The following is a 19,797-nucleotide window of genomic DNA, read 5'->3' on the forward strand; positions in this document are numbered from 1 at the left end:
TTTAACTAACCATCAGAGGAGTAAATCACTTTTTAGAGTCTACATCAACATGTATAATCTCTTCTCAAGGGTCTGGATTTTCAGCCAGGACAGTGTTTGGGTTTTTGTTTGTACCATATTTGCAGACAGAGTAGACTCAACCAATCACATACAAGCAGGTTTTGGAGTATATAAAGCTGACAGAACACAATAGCTCTACTCCTGTTGTTGCTCATCCAGTGGTGGTTTTTGATACATATGCACACCTGATCAAAATCTAAAGACCAGTTGAAAGAAATTATAAATTTACATTTTGGGCTATTGAATCTTAAGAAGGCTGTAAGAAATTCAAGAAGGAACGGAAGTGAGACACAAGAATATCGAAAGCAATTTATTGCAAACAACAAGGAGGAAGAGGAAAACAGTTTATCAGCTGATCAAAAGTTAAAGACCACAGCCTTTAAAAGACAAAATCTGCACAAAAATGTGGATTCAGTGTGATTTTCTGTCAGGTATTCACTCTGTCATTACCTCCTCCTGGCAAAAGGCTAAAAAGCTTTCTCTCTTTGAACGTGGTCAGATAATTGGGCTGCATAAACAAAGTCTATCATAATGCGTCATTACTGCTGAGGTTGGACAGGGTGAGACAGTCATTTTGATTTTTTTTTTTTAAGGGTCCAAGGGCCATGGAACAAAAAAATCAAGTTGTAGACCTCACAGTCTACAGTTTCAATTTTGGACCAGAAATAATTTCACCAGCACTGAGCTAAAAGGCTCTGAGTAGCTGTTTGTCAGGGACATATTAAGGCCGTTAGTGGTGCTGACTGCTACCCACTAACCATCAGACGGCATCTGAGAGAGAAACTCTAAGAACAAAAGATGTCTTCATTAGGGTTGGGTACCGAATTAGGTACTTTTATAGGTAATGACTGGGGGTGTAACAGTGCATGTATCCGTGACGAACTGCTCCATAAGGCCGTTCGGTTTGGTACAGTGCTGTATTCAAACGAGTACAGTAAGTTTACGTTAGCCGCTGCATATGGCTCTTTAATATTCACGTGAGCACTCGTCTACGATTGGCTGAGCAGGGAAGGCGTTATAATATTCATGAGGAAAGTGGTCTGTGATTCGTGCTTTGCGTTCATGTGCATATCATGTGGACGTGACGTCTCACGGTGAGCCAATCAGAAGATGAATATCGAAGAGCTTCCGTAGCCACGGGGGCTTGTGTCTGAATAGTTCATCATGGCTGCTGCTAACGACCAACCGGCGCTTGAAGAGCCTCCCCCTCGCTGTATAATGGCAAGTTTTTGGTTTAATAAACAAGCAGATGCTAAACAAGCAAATGGTTTTGCGTTGTTCCATACTGTACCAAAAATGTACCGAACCATGACCCCTAAAACCAAGGTACGTACCGAACCGTGATTTTTGTGTACCGTTACACCCCTAGTAATGACCGATTTCTGTCAAAAGTACCAGGTACCGATTCACATAAAATAAAAAGGTACCATTTTTAGGTTCCTAAATGCATCCTTGTGAGTATGAAGGACTAGAAGAATAGGTGATTTTCCATACTAGACATGGCCACAGCATTGCAAGGTTATGTATTGAAGAATACAGATGTTGAATTGAGAAAAAAATATATATGTTGTCATTAAACAAATTGATAGTTTTTAAAGCATCAACACAAAAAAGTACCAAAAATTGGTAACGTTGAGTACCAATACCGATTGCCAGGTACCGGGCATCGGTACTGTATTGTTTCAAATGTGAAAGGTACCCATCCCTAGTCTTCATAGCCCTAATCTTCAGCGTCACAAAAACTGCCTTTGAAGAGAGCATCAAACATGGGACACTGAAAGTTGAAAAGTTTTATTCTGCTCAGTGGAGGGGCCATCGTAGCCACCTGGAGCAGCATTGCCACAAAGTTGAAACAAAATTTTTAAGCAATCAACTCAAACAGTGGAGCTTCTCATTACTGAGTCCTTTTTCAAACTTTTATTTCTATTTTAGGGGATCTTGGGGGAATTCTGAGCTGTGGTCTCAATTTTTTGACCAGTTGATGAACAACCAATTTTAGATTAATTGTTTTTTGTAATAAAAAGCTTTTTTTTTGGCTCACTGCCATTTCTTCTTTTTTTGCATTCTGAAACGCTACTTTGAGCCTTTTAAAGATCCAGCAGTGTAAATGTGAAAGTTAGCTAAAAGTATTTATTCATCAAGCTTTGAGACTCATGTAATAAAAGCTAAGCACTAGACAGTCTGCTCTTCTCTTGGGTTTAAACTGCTGAAGTCAGCAAGAGTGATGACCTGGAGTGTTGGCCTTCATTATTTTAGAACCATACATCGCTGTTCAGAGAGAGATTACACAGAGACTAAATGAAACATTTACACTATCCGTAATGACTGATGCATTTCACTTACCCAGCATGCCAGTGAGCCAAATGGCCAGGTCCTCCTGCATTGGCACCAGCGTGGCCTCATGTCGCACAGCCAGCCACTGATCGTACTGGAAGACATCTGCCAGGCCGGGGCCGTGTCTCTGTGCCAACGGGCTGCGAGGGCTCTTGGGACTCAACAGAGGGGCATCAAACTTCTCTCCAAACCACCCCTAGGGACAAAATGGGACAAAGTGGAAAGACAACTTAACAACTTTTTCTAATAAATGATCAAATCAGCAAAATACAAAGCAGTAAAAATGACTTTTATATTCAGAGTGTTGGAGAGTTTTGCATTTCCAATAACTTCAGACATCTACTGTATCTTTTAAAGTTGTAAAAGAAGAAGATGATATTTGACAATATTTGAAAGGCAGTTTTACTCAAAGGGGAAAATGTCTGCATCTTTGAATTTGAATTTGAAGAAGCAGACCAAAATTGGGACCTAATTTAAATGGTCTGTATCCTCTTGTATGACTCAAAGGATTAGAAACAGTGACATGAAGCCGGCAGGATGTAAACAGATTATTGACTGCCCACATATTGAGACGTCTGTCTAATCTGGTCTGAGTGCTCCTCACTGTTAATCATTGTTTTAATAAGGGATACACTGGTCTGAAATTAAAGCCCCGCTTAACTAAAATAACCGAGGGGAAACTACCTTGTGATTAGCAAGCGGGCTAATGTTCACTTCAATCAGAGCAGCAGCAACACAGACTCATCTTTTTGTCCTAACCTGGGAACCTCTGCTTTCTGGAAAACAAACTGATGATCTGGAGATAGCTTTATTTCCTGCCTCTACAGCAGTCTTCAGCAGCTCTGCTGAGTTCAATTTCAATGCCTGTGTTAAAGAAGGGGTACAGTGCTTTTTTTGGGGGTTTTCACAGTCCACTGGTATTAGCAAAGTAGCTTTACATAGTTTATAGCTTTAAAAAATAACGCTATTCTTCCCACACCAGTGTCAAAGAAAACTTTTGTTTCAGTCTTCATCAGTAACATTTAGTCTAAGCTACTGTCTCTTTAAGGCTCCCCATTCTACAAACCCCCTTCCCTCTGATTGGCCATCCCTCTAGAGGCCTGTCAAGGGAAGACCTTGGTGTTTGAGTCCCATGCTATGACCCATGACCTCATTATTTCAGAGTGTCTCATGAAGATCTTGTACTATTTTTAGAATAGACCGTTTTAAGCAGTTCACACACAGATTGAGGGATTTCTACAAATTTCAAAATGTGTTAAAGCACAATGATAGCCTCCTTTGATACACCTGGCTAAATTTGGTCTGCTTTCTGAGCATTCTCTGACCTTTGGACCAGTCAGTCAGAATTTAAATGTTCGTTCAACCAACTTGGAATATCCTGAGCCTTAAGGCATAGTTACACAGCCAAAACGAGCAACATGAGCGTACTCTAAAAACAACGAATGAGGGAGAAGATGTTGATTTCCTAATGCACCTTTAGACTGTGTATTTGTTCTTTTGGTTTTACTGCACATATAACACAACTTATATGAAATTAACTCTTTTCTGTGACTTTAACTGTGACTGAGATTTAATATTATCAAACAACATGCTCAACGCTCTTTATAAATTAGTGATCCACACCTTAAAGGTACCAGCTGTTTTAAATGTGAATGCAGTGTTTCATGGTTCTGGGACTCCCTCATTCAGAGCACAGATTTGTTTTCAATGTTCATGTTAAAAACATGTTTTCTTCTTCCAGGCCTGATTCACGGCTCAGATTTGCAAATTTAATCTCTTCGGTGGGGCGTAATGAAATCAGCCCAAACACGTTCCCAGTACAGTCCTTGTGGAAATACTGCACAACACAAACCTACTTAATGTTTCTTCTTGGAAACATCTTCATAGCTTTTTAACCCTGAATGTAGGTTAGCAGCTCCTCCACAGAGCCGACTGTCTGTGCAAGACAACACTGTATTATCATCATACTCTATTAACCATTCAGCCATACACTGGGGGAAAACAGAGGAGTTTAAGCCAGCCATCCATGCAGGGGGAATGCATCAGGGATGTCGTCATACCACACTTCACTTAATGCTCTGCTGGAGTTTGCAGCACGCTCTGATGCTGTAACTACACTCCAACCAGGCCCAGTGTGCACAGCGTAGAGTAAAGAGTAAAAACCACAAATGTATCTTGATCCCTGAACACTAAATTCCTTCATGATTTTATGTTTGGTCATTTTTGACTCTAAGAAAACCTCCCAGTGTCTCTTTTTGACTTTGGTTTCAAATTTATGAGGAGGGTCTGAGACAAATGAACGCTGCTGCACTCGACTGCTCAACTGGGTGTCTAGCTCTGGTTCACAGTCCTGGTTCAGGCTGTGCCTGGAGCGAGACGCAGACCTCAGCTTTGACGTTGTTGTCCCATCATATCCATCTCTGCTGCTGCGCACATTCCTCAGATTTTCGTCTCTCATCTCTGCAGCTCTGCTCTGTCCTTTGAGCTGAAAGAGTCTTACACACAGGAGTCATAACCTCACTTTTCTTTGTCCTAACACATAATTTAAAGGATTTTCAACTTTACTTGTACACAGGTGTAATTTTGAGCTAAGCTACAAAAGGTGAACACTGACTTCAGCATCCAAAGTGCTTCGTTCTTAAATGATAGCCCACAAGAGATGTACAACAACACTTCCTGTTTTCAAAAAAAAAAAAAAAAGCTTTTTTTTCATAGGAACAGAATACCCCTGTTGTTTTTGTTTTCAGCTTTTCAATCATGAACAGGCATCGTGAGGGGAAATCTCCAAACCAGCAGCAGATGTGCATTATTACAACTTGGCCAGACGTTACATAACTCACTTCTGGATGACGCCCCTGCTTCCAGCCCCACGTCCACTACAGTATATTGACATCTGTTTAAGATACAGCATTTAATCTCCGTGGCGGTCACATGTCATCAAACATTAATGAGATACTGCCCCACAGGGCTGAGGGGGTTTTGTTTTCGAAAACAAGGCAGACACTTGTTCAGACCCTGAATGCATGCAAACAGGAAACCTCCAGGCCAGCCGGACAGACAGGCTGTTATATGATAATGTACTCCTACAGATCTCTGTTCTGTCTTTGACAACGCTGCTTTGAATGCTTTAGCTGTGTGACCCAACACCCTCTGATATCCACAATGCAGATACTACAAATTAAAAAAAGTTCTGAAAAGCTGTGAAATTAGTTTACTCTGTGACTGTGGCATATGTAAAAGAACTAGTGTTACAACTCTGTGCTTTAAGGGAAGGGGGTTGTGCTATTTTAGGCTACATACTGTCCCTCTGGCACCTCCTTAAGTAGCTTTACATTATTTAGAACTGACACAATTATGCTTTCTCAAACAGCCTAATCTGAAAACTCTGGCATGATTGCGTGAGTTATTGCGAACACAGCATAAACTTTGCTTCACAATTGGTTACACTGGAAAACTTAGAGTTCCATTAAGCAACAACTGGATGTCCATCTGTCTGTAAACTGCTAAAACTGGTCTAATCTAAAAAAAAACCCAAGGTCTTCACAGGACTTGCCGAAATAATGAGGTCATCGCAAAAAGGGTCGCCCAACTGGTATGTGATACATAGGATAGGTGGGCCTCAAACACCAAGGTCTGCCCATAGTGCTGCCTCCAACAGGCCTCCAGAGGGCTGGCCAATCAGGAGAAAGGGGGTTTGTGGAATGGGAGCCTTAAAGAGACAGCAGCTAAAATAAAGAAATTCAGACAGATGCTAAGATGACAACTTCTAAAACACCAGTGTGAGGAGAAAAAAGTTTTTTTTCTTTTTCGCATTGCATCTTTTCTCACATCTTTTCTTACATTCCATTTTACCGACTTTTATTCAAAGCTCGATCCACAGTTAATAAACCCCGTCTTCTGAAATTTTAGCTCTGTAAATCTCCCCAGCTGATAAAAGCTGTCCTCATCAGGCTGAATAGCCTCCTCATGACAAGTAAAGTGAACATCATGTGAGGTGGTCTGTCGCTGTATTGTCCAACCTCAGGTGACATTCATTCTTATAATGGTGTAATGTAATATACTCATTGTGTTATCTGATGCTGTATGAACTCTTTGAGTTTACAGACCTTTTGCTGCTGGTATTAAGATTGAGCACATGATGTTTAGTGATTACAATAAACATCAAAATGTAAACATTTCACTTGGTATAACAGAGAGTGGAGTGATGTTTTATGGAACCTTTAACAGGCTACAGAAAAAGATATGAAAGCACAGTTTGGCAGGGTGTGATATGACAATGCAGAAGTGCTACATTGCAAAAAAACAGAAATCTTATCAAGTGATTTGTCTTGATTTCAAGTAGAACATTACTTTTTAGCCTCAAGGTAAGGAACATTCATCCGACTACTGCAAAAAATGTCATTTTTCAAGCTGTTAAAGAACAAAAATGACGCCTGAATAGCTTGTAACAAGTAAAAACATCTGCCAATGGAACAAGACATCATTCTAGTTTCAAGCAAATTTTCTTTCAAATTTTTTGTTCCATAGGCAGATTTCTTTTTACTTGTTACAAACAATTCAGAACTCATTTTTATCTTTAAACAACATGAAACATTTTTCTATTTACAGCCTGGTTCAAAAAACTGTACAGGGGTCAAGTTTTTTCTGACTCAGCAGTTTAGAGGATATTAAGATCGCGAGCTCGACCAATCAGAGGTACAACTATGTTCACATGTCTGACGAGCACCCTATAGCTGTACGTGAAGCCCTTGCCACTACCAATATGGCTGCTATACCTGATTTGCTTCAAAAGATTCACGAGATGGGCTTATTGCCTCATAGTCTATATTGCAAATGTCAGCCACGAAAACTTCAAGTAAAGTGTGGGAGTGGACACTTAGATGATAAAATTAAATTAAATCCCTGATTTAGGAAAGTTTAATTTACACACTTTGCCCATTGGTATGACCCCTGAATCAACGGAGAGGGATGAATTTCAGTTACACGTCAGGAGACAGTGGCACAAACACCTGAACAATAATGTGTTACCTCACTTCAAAAGAGGGGTTGAACCCACCTACATAAACACACACATGTTATGTAACGCCGATCAGGAGGACAGGCTGCCTGTGGGGCTCTGAGGGTGCAGAACATACATACCCTGCTCAACATCCAGCCAATTAGAAAATAAAGCAGAGTAGTGTATGCTGTAGAAATTACGTAGTGCTGTAAATGTTAATCTGTACTGCAGTACGTACACAGAGAATGTTGGGTAATTCATGTTTCTTTAAGTACGTCTGTTCCCATAAATCTATGGAATGTGGATTGGTAATCTCAGTCAGAAATGCAACAAACTGAGATTTTGGTACAGTTTGTTCCCGTACGTTCATCGTGCAGGCATTAGGAGTTTATGGGATAATCTTTAGCAGAGCTGCTTATAGGAAAGAGGACTTACTCTCCCTAAACAATACAGTGGTTTATTGTATTGAATGATTAAAGGTCGAGAAAAAGTGGGATGAAGCAAAATATTTGAAATGTGACCACAGTGATCGAACTTGGATCATACATTTCTAACACTGAGTCCATCGACTGCCTTTGTGTACCCATTCAAATGAAGCAAAGTTGTCTCAAATAAATAAACATCACACAGTGGCAAAGTCTGACAACTCAGAGTCATGTAACCCCTGTGAAAGGATGTGAGTGTCCAAGTAAATCTAAAAAGTCATGAAACACCAAGGGGTTGAATTAAGAAATGTCAGTATTACATACTGGAGCGTACCAGCCGTCTTAAAGCATCGTTTTTCTTTAGCATCATGATCTTCTTTAGCTATACAAACTGTGGTCATCTGCTCTCATTTCTACAAAACCCTGCCTTAGTGCAACATCAGTGATTCATGAACATGACTAATGCAAACAACAAGAGTGACAATGAAAAAAAAAAAAAAAAAAAAAATTACACAAACTATAAGCTACATTTTGACTGTGGCTGGTGATACCAAACAAAAACTTGATTTTGTTTCCAAACTCTCAATTTGCTTCAGCTGTATCCAGTTTCTTCTGGAAACCTTCCCATGGCCCGGCCATTGACTTTTGACCTTTGGGATTGTCACTAAACCTGGAGCTGTTTGGTTTTGCCCAGGCTGAACTAATGAGGTCACTTCACGCTTTTCAAATACTCCAAGAGCAGCTCTGAGCACTTTCATTCCAGATATTTGTGATGCTGGGAGGAAAAGAACATTGTAGCCTTGGTTTTTAGGAGGAATTTTGGGAAAGCATGAAGGGCTGTACTTCTTGTTGAAAACAGAGAAACCTCCCTTCATTTGTTGAGGGTTTTGCGAATGTTACTTTTTTCTCCTTGGTGTGAATTTCTGCTTCTGCTGACCACGTCTTTTTGTCCTGTTATACACAAACTGGTTGTCGCTTTTTTCAAAAGTCTACCATTTTGTTACAGAAATTAGGTAAACCTAGAAAGTCTGTCCACCAAAAGCACTCTGCTGTGAAAATCCCCACAGCACAGTTCACAACATATCCATCTGAGGTCTGTTCAAACATCCAAGGTTGGAAATCAAAACCCACAGACTTCAGATTTTACAGTGTGTTGTACTGTTGCATTTATAGATGCGCGCATATGCTATTTATACTTCCATGAGTGCATACATTTTCAGCACGAGTGAACAGAGTAGTGTGAGTCTGTTGGTTTATCCAATGTGACTGTGCTCTACATGAGCAGTGAAGCTCTGAGATCTGGAGGTAGCTGCAGTGTCAGAGTCTCTGCAGCGTCGCACAGTCTGACACGGATCAATATCCTCACAGGAAGCTCTTCACCTACAGCACCCCTACAAGGTCCGGATTTCTTCCACTAACGTGCTTTAAGTTACTAAATAAGTCCATGCTAAGGAGTATTATGTGTCGACTTTAATGCATCTGCTTTGTCTTATAAAAAATGCGTGGAGACAGCTGCTCCAGTGTTTCTGTTCTTGTAGATGAAAATGTAAAAACAAAGAGCAAATGATTAAACTAGAAAAGCACTCAGAGAGCAGAGTCCTCCTCCAAGCATATTGTGATTGAACACTTTAGTCCTACTTTAATGTTATACTCCCTTTCAGCAACCTGTCTGCTACAATTTGGTGTTAGTTGCAGGTTTGTACGATAATTTGTTGTGACAGTGTTGAAAATTCTGATGACCCAGCACATATTTTATATTCCAGATCTTAGTTTCCAGAATATTGCCAGGATCTGGATCATACTTTTACATCTGTCAGAAATTATGGTGACCTTGTCTTGTATTGTTTTCAAAGCAATCCAACCATTTATCGTGGAGTTATATACACATATGGTGAGAACGGCCCTTTCTCACAATGATAAAGAATCCTTTAAAAAAAAGTCCTGGATCCAGATGGTGATCCAGATCACCTCCAAAATTTTATCACTTCTTCTTTATCCCATTTTGAACATTTCCTGAAGATTTGATCAAGATCCGTTGATTACTTTTTGAGTTATGTTGTTCACAGACAAACAGACGAACTCTCCCAAAAACACAACCTCCTTGTCGGAGGTAACCAGGGATTGTCCTTGAGCATAACCTATGTTTGCCCACGTTTCAGAGACCCGACCATGCTGTTGGGCAAATGTAAGGCAGTATGTGAATTTTAATATTCTTTGGTATGGACAAACCTTTTAATCAAGATGATCTCAAAGGGGAATTTTGTATCTACTGCACCCAACTCAAGCTCATCAACAACTGTAGGGAGGCTCTGACAGCCTTGTCAACTCCCCATCAGTCTGAGAGGCTTCCTGCCACATGTGAAGTGCACATTGCAGGGCTACATATTTCACATTTCCCCTGCTCCAAGACGGGCTGAGAGGGAGCCAGGACTTTCCAAACCAGACGACAGACAGAGAGAAATCTCTCCTAAAAGAGGTGCGGCCATGTGACAAAACTGTAACACGATACCACAATTGTTTTGGGTTTTGGGATGTCTGACACTTGGTTGCTGGGAGGGGAAAGGAAAAAAAATAAAAGGGTTGAGCATTCCCATCCACTCCCCCTCGAAAATGTGCGGAGAAACTCCTCAGGGTCTGAGCGGAGGAACGAGAGACATGCACAACAACAACAAGACGGCAAGCTGTAACACAGGTGGGCTCGCCGCAGCTGTCAAGTTCGAGACAGATGTCTGCGGTTCTTTATTTAATCGGGATAACTACAGCAGAGTCCAGAAACTTTTGGCACATGGACAGAGATACTTTTCATATTGCTAGATTCTAGATTTGTAAATTATAATCCCCTTTAGAGTAAATTGGGCAATAAAACGAGGCATCAACTGGTGTTTGACAAACTTGTGAAAGACATAAATCACATGAAAAGACACTGATGAGTTAGCTCCTCATTTCCAACTGGCTGCAGCTAACATCCTCTGTAATATCAAAGTTACCATGATGTACACATGGCTAATAAACCACACTCCAGACTGCAGTGAACCAGTGCGACTTTGTGAGCTTGCTTTTATCATCAGTGTCACCAAAGTGAAGGTTCACTCATTGTACTTAAACTGGATCGTGATTGGCTTACCTGGATTCCAGTCTGGACAGCCATGACTGTGATCGCAGAGGGTTCACTTTTTCATTCTGTGGAAAGACAAAGAAGAAAGTGTAAGAAAGTGATTTCAGAAACCCAATTGAACCGCCGTGTGATAGCCGCACAGTTTAGATTGTGAGAGCTGCAATCATATCTGCTGACAGGCCCGTCAGAGCGCTACAGAAACTGTTTTCAATAATGACAAGTATCTTTGAGCGTGCTTTTAGAAGTTAGAAGGGGAACACATTGACACTACTCAAATCTGTTAGTAAAATGGACTCAGGTGTTGGTCGGATTGGATTCAGTGGATTAATTAGCATCTACTGATCTGATTTATTTATTTATCAGTTTAGTGGGAAGGGATGGTGTTAGGGAAGAGTGCATTTCACTGCATTGACTGCATGGCCCTTTCAAATAAATGGTTAAAAACATTAATTGAACAGAGTTGGTTTGACTTAAAAAGACTTGGAAGCAGGGATGGGTACCAAATCAAGTACTTTTACAGGTACTGACTGAATTCTGTCTTCAGTAACAATTCATGTACAATCAAATGGTACCAAGTTTAGGTACCTAAACACATCCTTGTGGCTTTTTAAGAATGAGAGTGGAAGAGAAGGTGATTTTCCATGCTGGACATGAACACAGCATTGCAAGGTTATATATTGAAGAATAGATGTTTCAAATTGGAAAAATTTGAGGTTTTATTGCTAAAAAATTATATTTATTACAACATAAACACACACAAAAGTACACAAAAGTAGAAAATTAGTACTGTTGAGTACCAATACCGATTGCCAGGTATTGGGCATCCGGACAGTATCGTTTCAAATGTAAAAGGCACCCATCCCTACTTGGGTGTAGGGATGTCCAGATCAGGTCATGTGATCAAAAATCAGGGCTGACTACGTGGTTACAGACTCAATCAGAATCGAACTTTACTTCCAGATCAGATCTCATAATTTTTACCCGATCAAAACAAATGGGAAAAATAACATCTTAGTATTTCCTACCGTTGTGTGGTAGTACAGAGTCAGCCCGTCTCAACCCCACACAGAAACAACGCAGGGCATGACATCACAACAGTATCACTATTGGTTGAATGCCGTAAAGTGGAGCAGAACATGGCAGGAGCTTTAAGCTGAGACTCTGTATCAGCAGATACTCAAAATCAAATGACTCAGACTCGGACTTGAGGGCAAAAATACCTGATCAGGACATCCCTACTTGGGAGCGTTGCAAACAGCAGGTTCAAGGTGGGATATTCATGCATCTGATTTGCCTGGAAATAAAGAGGCTTGCTTTGCGTCTGCTGCACTTTGAGAGATAGTATCACAGGTAGAAGTTGGTGGCATTGTGTAGCATAGATCCAGGAGGAATAGCTTTGTTCATGTCTAGGCTTGTGTTTATGGGGAGCTCCCACTGTGTGTCTACACACTATGCCAGTTAAGCTTTTTCACCACTGCTCCACAAGACAAAATCACACACTGACACACCACTGATGCTCACACCTTGGGCTCCGTTGCAGAGTGCACAGTCTTTGTGAGCCTTTTATAAGAGGTTAGTAACTACATGAAGGCTTTAAAACATCTAAAATCATGTGATTCACATTTCTGCTGAGCCAAACTTTGCAAACTGTTTTCAGGTGAATGTTTCACAACATGAGTCCCTGTGAGATCACAAAGTTATTCATTTAACTTTTCACAGATAGATCTACACTGTGGTTAAAGTTAGTTTAGGAGTCCCAGTTAGTGGAATCCAATTTTCAGATCTATATCCTGATTAGAAAGCTAATGAGTCAATGCAAAACATGCCAGAGGACGTGTGTTGGCAGTAATCTGTAGAGACAACACAAACAGAGGAATACACAGCAGAGCAGCATTGTTTAACATCCCAGCTGTGATTTGAGTCACAATCCTCAAAGGCCAGCCTAAAAAGGGACAGTATGATACTGCTTGCCTCAGCTGAAGTACTTCATTGAATTATCTTTAACTTTCTATGTGCAGATAAAGTTTTTCTTGAACTTTCATCTATTTTTTCCCTCAGACCCACAGCCTGTGCAGCCACTAACTGGAGAAAAATTTCACTTGCAGTGATCCTATTGGCATCAGTTAATCTGCCTAAATGATTCCCCAGTACACATGCAGCTGGTAGCCAAATATTTCTGCTTTACGGTGCAGCCTCACACTGAAGCCTTCTCCCTCCTGGACTCCAGAGATGAGGGAAATCCTTTTAACTGACCTGCGAGTTCTGAGAACAAGCACTGATTATCCAGTCAAGTCCGTCCAGTCTTTTTAACTAATTTCAGACATGTGGCTCTTCAATCTACAGCACTTATCTGCTCTCACTGTCATGATAAATCCTCTGCAAAAAGACTCAGACACAAAAATCATGGGAATATTCAGCAGTTTCAAGCTGTATACTTGTATTTTGCAGGATGTTGTAGTGCTCTAACAGAAAAGATGAGTTCAGCAGGAAGTCAGCTGAACTCAGGACACTCAGGGGGCTGTGATCGACCCTGTGACTGGGACGCTGTTGTTTTTACTCGACACACAGTGAGTTTTAGTGGATCAGACTTTCTCACGAGGAAGTGATGCGGTTAGTCTAGAGTGCTCCTCTCTGCCCTTTCCCATACAGGATGTGAAGGATTACCCCATCACTCCTCTGTCCCTGGGGGTGTGTGCTCCACAAAGCGAAGCAGCGGGGGGAGAAAGCAATCACAGGCGCGTAGATACTAATAACACTGATAATTTGGTCAACACAGCTGAGCCAATAGCTCCCCACCTCCACCAGCAACAACAACAACCCCCACCTTTCTCCTGAGACTGCAAATATCTCCTTGAATCAAACTTACAATTTACAGCATAATGGGTGAGTGAAACTTCTGGATTTGAGGAATTTCCACTGATTTCATCATGCAGATTAGGATAAAAAAGACAAAGATACAACTCAAAAATAAATCAGGGAACTTTGTTTTAAAGTAGCACATCTGGTTGAGTAAATAAAGGTAGATTCTGAAAAGTCAGGTTGTTTTTTCTGCTTACATTTTGATTTCAGGATGATTTTTGTCTGAGTTAGAACAAATACAATCATGCCCTGTTGTTTTATGCATCAATTAAGGCAACAAAACCACTCATTCTTAACCAGTGATGAATGAAATGAATGAAAAAATCCCTGGATCCTACGATCACATCCCCATTCGTTCAAAGGCCTGCCTGCGAGTGCAGCGTCCGGTCATCCGACACCCAAACTGCAGCCCAGAGGAGAGAAGATGCAAGTCAGCTTCCCGGGACTGGACAGGGCGGGAGGGGATGAGAAGGATGACAACACAGGAAAACCTACCTCAGAACCAAAACAGAACAGTACCGAGCGAGGAAACTGCACCAAACAACTCCGAACAGCCTCAAAAGCACATCTTCATCAATCCCAATGTGAAAACAGCAGCCAGAGTAGTGACTCCTGCCTCTGTGCGTCCACGAGTGAGCGTGGAAGGAAAGGCAGCGGGAGCATGACAGGGAAGGAGGGAGGGAGGGAGGGAGGATGTAAGGGAGGGAGGATGTAAGGGAGGGAGGAGGAGGTGCAAAGGGAGAGCCCTGACTAATGAAGTGGCTACGCTTGGCTAAGCCCTGACCACTCGCTCCCCCCGTCTTTCTTTCTCCTGACAACCCTCTCACGGCGGGACCCTCACACAAAGCCTCCATTGTTTTTTTTAGCTTGCCCACCCCCCAAATACACACACACACACACATACACACACACATCTACACTTCTTCTCATATCTAAGCCAGCAGCCAAACCAGGAACTCCTCAACCAGGATGCAATGAAATGAGATGGGATGGGAGGGGGAGCTTCCTTTTCATTCCCCAGGAGCTCACCCCCAAAACTCAACACAAGGGCCCAGCAGAAAGTTTTAGGGTGAGAGAAGGAAACATAAACATAGCTTGCTCTTCGGTTGTTTAGATTTCTATTTTTCAAGGTTTTTGATGTCAATGTGGGAGAAATTAGATGAGACACCTGCACCCATCTGGAAACACTTCATAAATTCCCCTTGGGGAGAAAAAAACCCCACAAGAGCACAACAACAGAACACGTCACACAGCCGAGCAGATGTTGTTTTCTGCAGTTGCTTCAGCCAGCTCTGTCCTATGATGCAATATTCCATCCTCCAGATATTTAATAAGACAGCTGATGAAATGTGGAAATGTGGGAAGCAGAAGCAGAGACATGAAGCAACAATCCATCAATGGATGCTTGTCTAACAGAATCTGTATCTCAGATGTGGTTTGCAAATCGTATCATATTACATCCTGACATTATCAAGAGTCACCTAGTTATCAAAGTTTTAAAGCTTTTGTGTCTATTTTGTTATTTTTTTCTTTTTTTATTAAAGAATGAACTGATTTGGATTATGCAGCAAAGATATTCCTTTATCAGACTGAGCTGCCCTCTGCTGCCTGTTTGCTGTCTCCACATTTTAATTGCTTGTAGTGGCATCATCAAAAAGAAGAGTACAGGGGCTGTGGCCAAAACCAAAGGCTGTAACTTCACACAGTATCAGTATCTGAAGAATGATCAAACAAGTTCAGCTTTTGAATTTAAAGGAGGAATTGGGCTTTTCTCCTTTTTTTCCGTTTCAGACTTTATGGTACCAAAGTAGGTTTTCATGATTTACAGCAAAAAAAAAAAAAAAAAAATCATTTTTTCTCTCACAGGTGTTTTAGGCTGTATTTAGACCAGAAAAGTCCTTTGGTCCACTTGTTTGGTCCGCACCAAAAGCGGACTTTATTTTTTCGTTTGGTGCGGTTCGTATTCAGATTGTACTTTTTGCAAGTGGACTATATTCTTTAAACACATCCACGTGTGTGACGATCGGTGCTCTCATTGGACAGCACTGACAAAGGGCGGCACACAGAATACAGACCCAGAAATGGAGGTAAACATGTGTGTTTGTGCTCTTATTAGAGCTGCTAAATCATTTTCAGTTTCAGAGCAGCTCCTTCAAAGCAGGCTTAACAACACCGTTTCAAATTTTGGAACAGCGAAGACGAATGCGCGCAGCAAGGAGACGCTATGCTCTGCGTGTCCTGACCCACAACATGCTAATAACAGCATGGCTAAACAGAAGACGGAGGATCAGGTATGAACCAAAGACAGTTAGGCTACGGTGGCTTTATAGGCCCAAAAAGTGCATGTATCCTGTAGTTAGTTTGGATGGACCTTGGTTTGTATTCAGACCTGCACCGGAGAACCACGAACCGCACCAGAGTTCGTTTGGAAGCGGACCGAGACCACCTCAAAAAGTGGGTCTCGGTCCGGTTGTTTGGTCTGCACCAGGGTTCGTTTGTGTCTATTCACACCTGCATGGAAAGTCTGCACCAGCGTGGGAAACGAACCCTGGTCCGTTTAAAGTGGACCAAACAGTCCAGGTTTGAATACGCCCTTCGACAACCCTTATTTCAGTAAGTTCAGTTCAATTAATCTCTTGTTGTCTGAAGGCTGATTTATGCTTGATGTGTCCCTGCGAAAACTTCCACGCCACGCACTCTCCAAAAACTTCTCACCTGCTGGACGGAGACGCGCAGACAAGATAGCGGAAGCGGTTGAGGTGCAGAAATACAGGCATCTGTATGACTGCTGACACAGAAATCACTGTGATAACGGAGTGGTAAATAATTCATGGCGTGAAATTGTGGACACTCTCAGCAGAGAACAGGAATTGGCAAAGAGAACCTGGAAAATCTCTGGGACCGATATGTAAATGTGTAGTAAACAAAGCTAGACTTCTTCAACTCTCGTTTAGTACCCTGGTGGACGTACGTTTGTGATTAGATGCCCCCTGCAGTTTGGGTATGGACACCAACGGATGCCGTGCAAGGTGTAAAAAAAGCAGAAAAGCCTCATGCATTCTCTCGTGCAGAATCTCATGCGTCTTATTCCCGTGTGTCACATTTGTGCGGAAAGCATAACACAGTCTTAAGACTCCCCACTCCACAAGCACCCTTCCCTCTGATTGACCAGCCTTCCCAAAGCCTCAGGAGCAGAGCTGTGGGTAGACCTTGGTGTTTGAGGTCCACCCTTACAACATGTCATGAACCAATTAAGGCCTGAACCACACGTATATGGATATTTTTTTGATCGGATATCTTTGTCCTCGTTTAAAAAAAATCTCTGTCACACCACAGAAATATCTCTGTCCATACGAAGACGCCAAACTGAAAACGATCGCCTCTGAAGCCTGAAATGCTATGCCTGGCCGATAAGTGGCAGGTTAGCAAAATGTGAAAACCATAGAAGAAGAACGTTATGAGCATGCGCAGTCAAACAGTGACTTGTTGCTAGGTGCTTGACGTCATCGTGTCAACACCAGCTCCGTTTAACACCGCTGCACGGATCCACTCAACCGGATATTTTTTTATTTCTTCACTTTTTTATCCGTTTTTAAAAATCTCCGTTTATGTGGGTGAAATCACCGTATCCGTGTGGTTGGGAGGCCCAATTGGACAGAAAAATGTGCGTTAAGGAATATATTGATATACGTGTGGTTCAGGCCAAAGAGTGCCCTACATGATGACCTCATCAATTCAGCAAGTCTTGTGAAGCTCTCGATGAAGGTCCTTGTTCTGTTTTAGAGCATACTGAGCAGACAGAACATTTAGCATTGTTACATTTGGTCAAAAAGACAGCAAAACAACCTCATCCATTCAAGGTACGACTGAGAACTGAAACTGAAAAAAAAAACATGCATGGAGAGATTTTTTTCTGTTAAATAATAAATGCAAGTTTATTAAAATCACTGGGGCATGATACTGAAGCAAAAAACTGCTGTTTGAACTAATCTTGATGAAAGTATAGCTGAGAAATCAATCATGGATAAAATAGCTCTAACGAGCTTGATCTGTGGTATGTAGCCTAAGATTCAAAAGAATCACTGATGTCTCTCAAACCCATGTCCTGAAGGCTACAGAGCAGAAATAAAGACAGAAAGACAGAAAGACGACATTTAGGATTTCACAGAATGGAAAAATCCAGCTTCCATTCAGTATTCATGCACTTGTGATGGTTCACACTCGACAACACGGGACAAAAGGCCAAATCTCTGGCTCTGGCCTCCAGTTGTGTACATCTGGAGCCCCAGCTGAGCCTGAGAGCGTGACTCTCTGAAGGGACCAAAAGCACCCACACACAGTCAAATGTCAAACACAGAGGAGGGCGAGAGGATTGAAGCCAAAATGGAGGAGGCGAGGACAAAAACACGTTTTATGTGTTGAAGTTGGGAGAGGCACACTGGAAAGGTCAGGGTTTGACACGGAGACCCTTAGCGCAACTACGCACATTCCCCATTGGTCAGAGAAAGAAAGCACAATCACAGTCTGATGCCATCAATCTGCAATGCAACACTTCCGCTCGATGGTGTCAGCCTACAAGATTAAGAAGATTTGCAAGTGTCTGGGCTTATGTTCTTTGGCTTCTTTGGGGCCAAATATGCAGCTGAGCCTCTTTGTGGATCTAATTATATCATTTTTGCTGAACCTTCAGCAAACAACGTGTAGTTTAAGAATTGATCTGTCTTTGTTTAAACAGCAGAGTGAGAGTTTATAACTTCCAAAAAAAAATCTACAGTGAAACTACCAAAACTTGAGCTTTTGTTTGGCTGCAATGTGAGCCACCCTGTTCCTATTTGGAAAGCAACCAGGATTAAGTGAGGAAATGAGGCACAGAAACCCAGTACACAAAAGACCTTGCACAGGTTTTGGTTGATAAACCTGTAAGTCTTGTTATGAGGGAAACAAGCTTTGTTGCAGGTTTTATCGCCTCAGGAAGTCTGTGATTGTCAGACTGAATGAACTCAAACATTTGAAGCAATAACTTCTAGGCAGGGCTTCATAATTTTATGTTGGTTAAAACTCTGTACCATTTTTAATCTTAAGCTAATTTCCGAAACTTACAAACACTGAGCTAAAAAAGATCAAAGTTGGCCCATATAAGGCTGTCTGACCTGATTGACAGGAGGTTACCCTGTCTGCAAAGAGGCTAAAGCATCTTTATCTCATGCTAACTCAAACATTACTAGGTTGAGTTCAGCATTACCAATATGCCCCCCATAGGCTCAAAAACTCTACATCAGAAACAAATGGGTGACATCACAGAGACTATACATTTCACAGTCAGTGTTTAAAATTCAGTCTGATAAATGGCTCTGATACTATTTAAAGAAGCGGTGAGGACTTTCCGTTTGAAGTTGGCTGTAGCTGGAATCATGCGCACACTGACGTGATGACCTTACTCTTAACAAGGTGTGTGTTTGTTCTGAAAAATGAATAGAGCTCAGATCTTCTTTTTAACACTACTTTTCTTTGTGCAAGACAACTTTTTACCAGATACAAGGTAATTTATTTATCAAAAGTTACGTAGCACTTTTGTTTGAAACATGACAAAAAGCAAACTTTGTAAGTTTGTAAACCACTGTTAAGTAACAAGCTATATTTAGCGCTACTCAGAGCCTGGTGCTTGTAAAGTTAGTGAATCCTGGTCATGTCCTGCCAGTCATCTACCAAGCAGAGCTAATGTAACCTCACTCTTCATTTTATTGATAGACTCTCAAGTTTGAACAGACCACTGCAGAATAACTGCTGACTGTGGGTTGGAATCAACATTAGCACAAACAGTTTAGCCCCTGTGTTAGCCTTTAGCTCATGCTCTATCACTCTCCTGTTTAGCTTTCTTCTGCTCTTCTATCCTTTTTTTGTCTGACAGTTAGGCTCCTGTGTCCACCATCACTACAAAATCAATCCAAAAACACCGATCTCTCTAACTACTAAACTTTGTCAGCTGGCGTGGTGTTGTCATAGAG

At 41.5% G+C, this 19,797-nt stretch overlaps 1 protein-coding gene across 2 annotated transcripts in view; it reads right to left on the reverse strand.

The window, feature by feature from the left end:
* Positions 1–19,797, reverse strand: part of gas2l3 (growth arrest-specific 2 like 3) — a 39,415-nt gene that overhangs the window by 10,693 nt on the left and 8,925 nt on the right. The window contains exons 1-3 of one of the 2 annotated variants that reach the window (XM_074698589.1): positions 14,288–14,425; positions 10,943–10,998; positions 2,404–2,590 (exon numbers count right to left, since the gene is read on the reverse strand). In XM_074698589.1, the coding sequence (XP_074554690.1) occupies positions 2,404–2,590; positions 10,943–10,966 (211 nt within the window). In that variant the 5' untranslated portion in view covers positions 10,967–10,998; positions 14,288–14,425. Of the gene's footprint in view, positions 1–2,403; positions 2,591–10,942; positions 10,999–14,287; positions 14,426–19,797 lie in introns of those variants that run through there. The other variant, XM_074698590.1, reaches the window with a different exon arrangement.

Source organism: Halichoeres trimaculatus, unplaced genomic scaffold (genome assembly GCF_033239565.1).
Source record: "Halichoeres trimaculatus isolate MK-OKI-2021-1 unplaced genomic scaffold, fHalTri1.1 fHalTri1_scaffold_21, whole genome shotgun sequence".
Classification (NCBI taxonomy): Eukaryota; Metazoa; Chordata; class Actinopteri; order Labriformes; family Labridae; genus Halichoeres; species Halichoeres trimaculatus.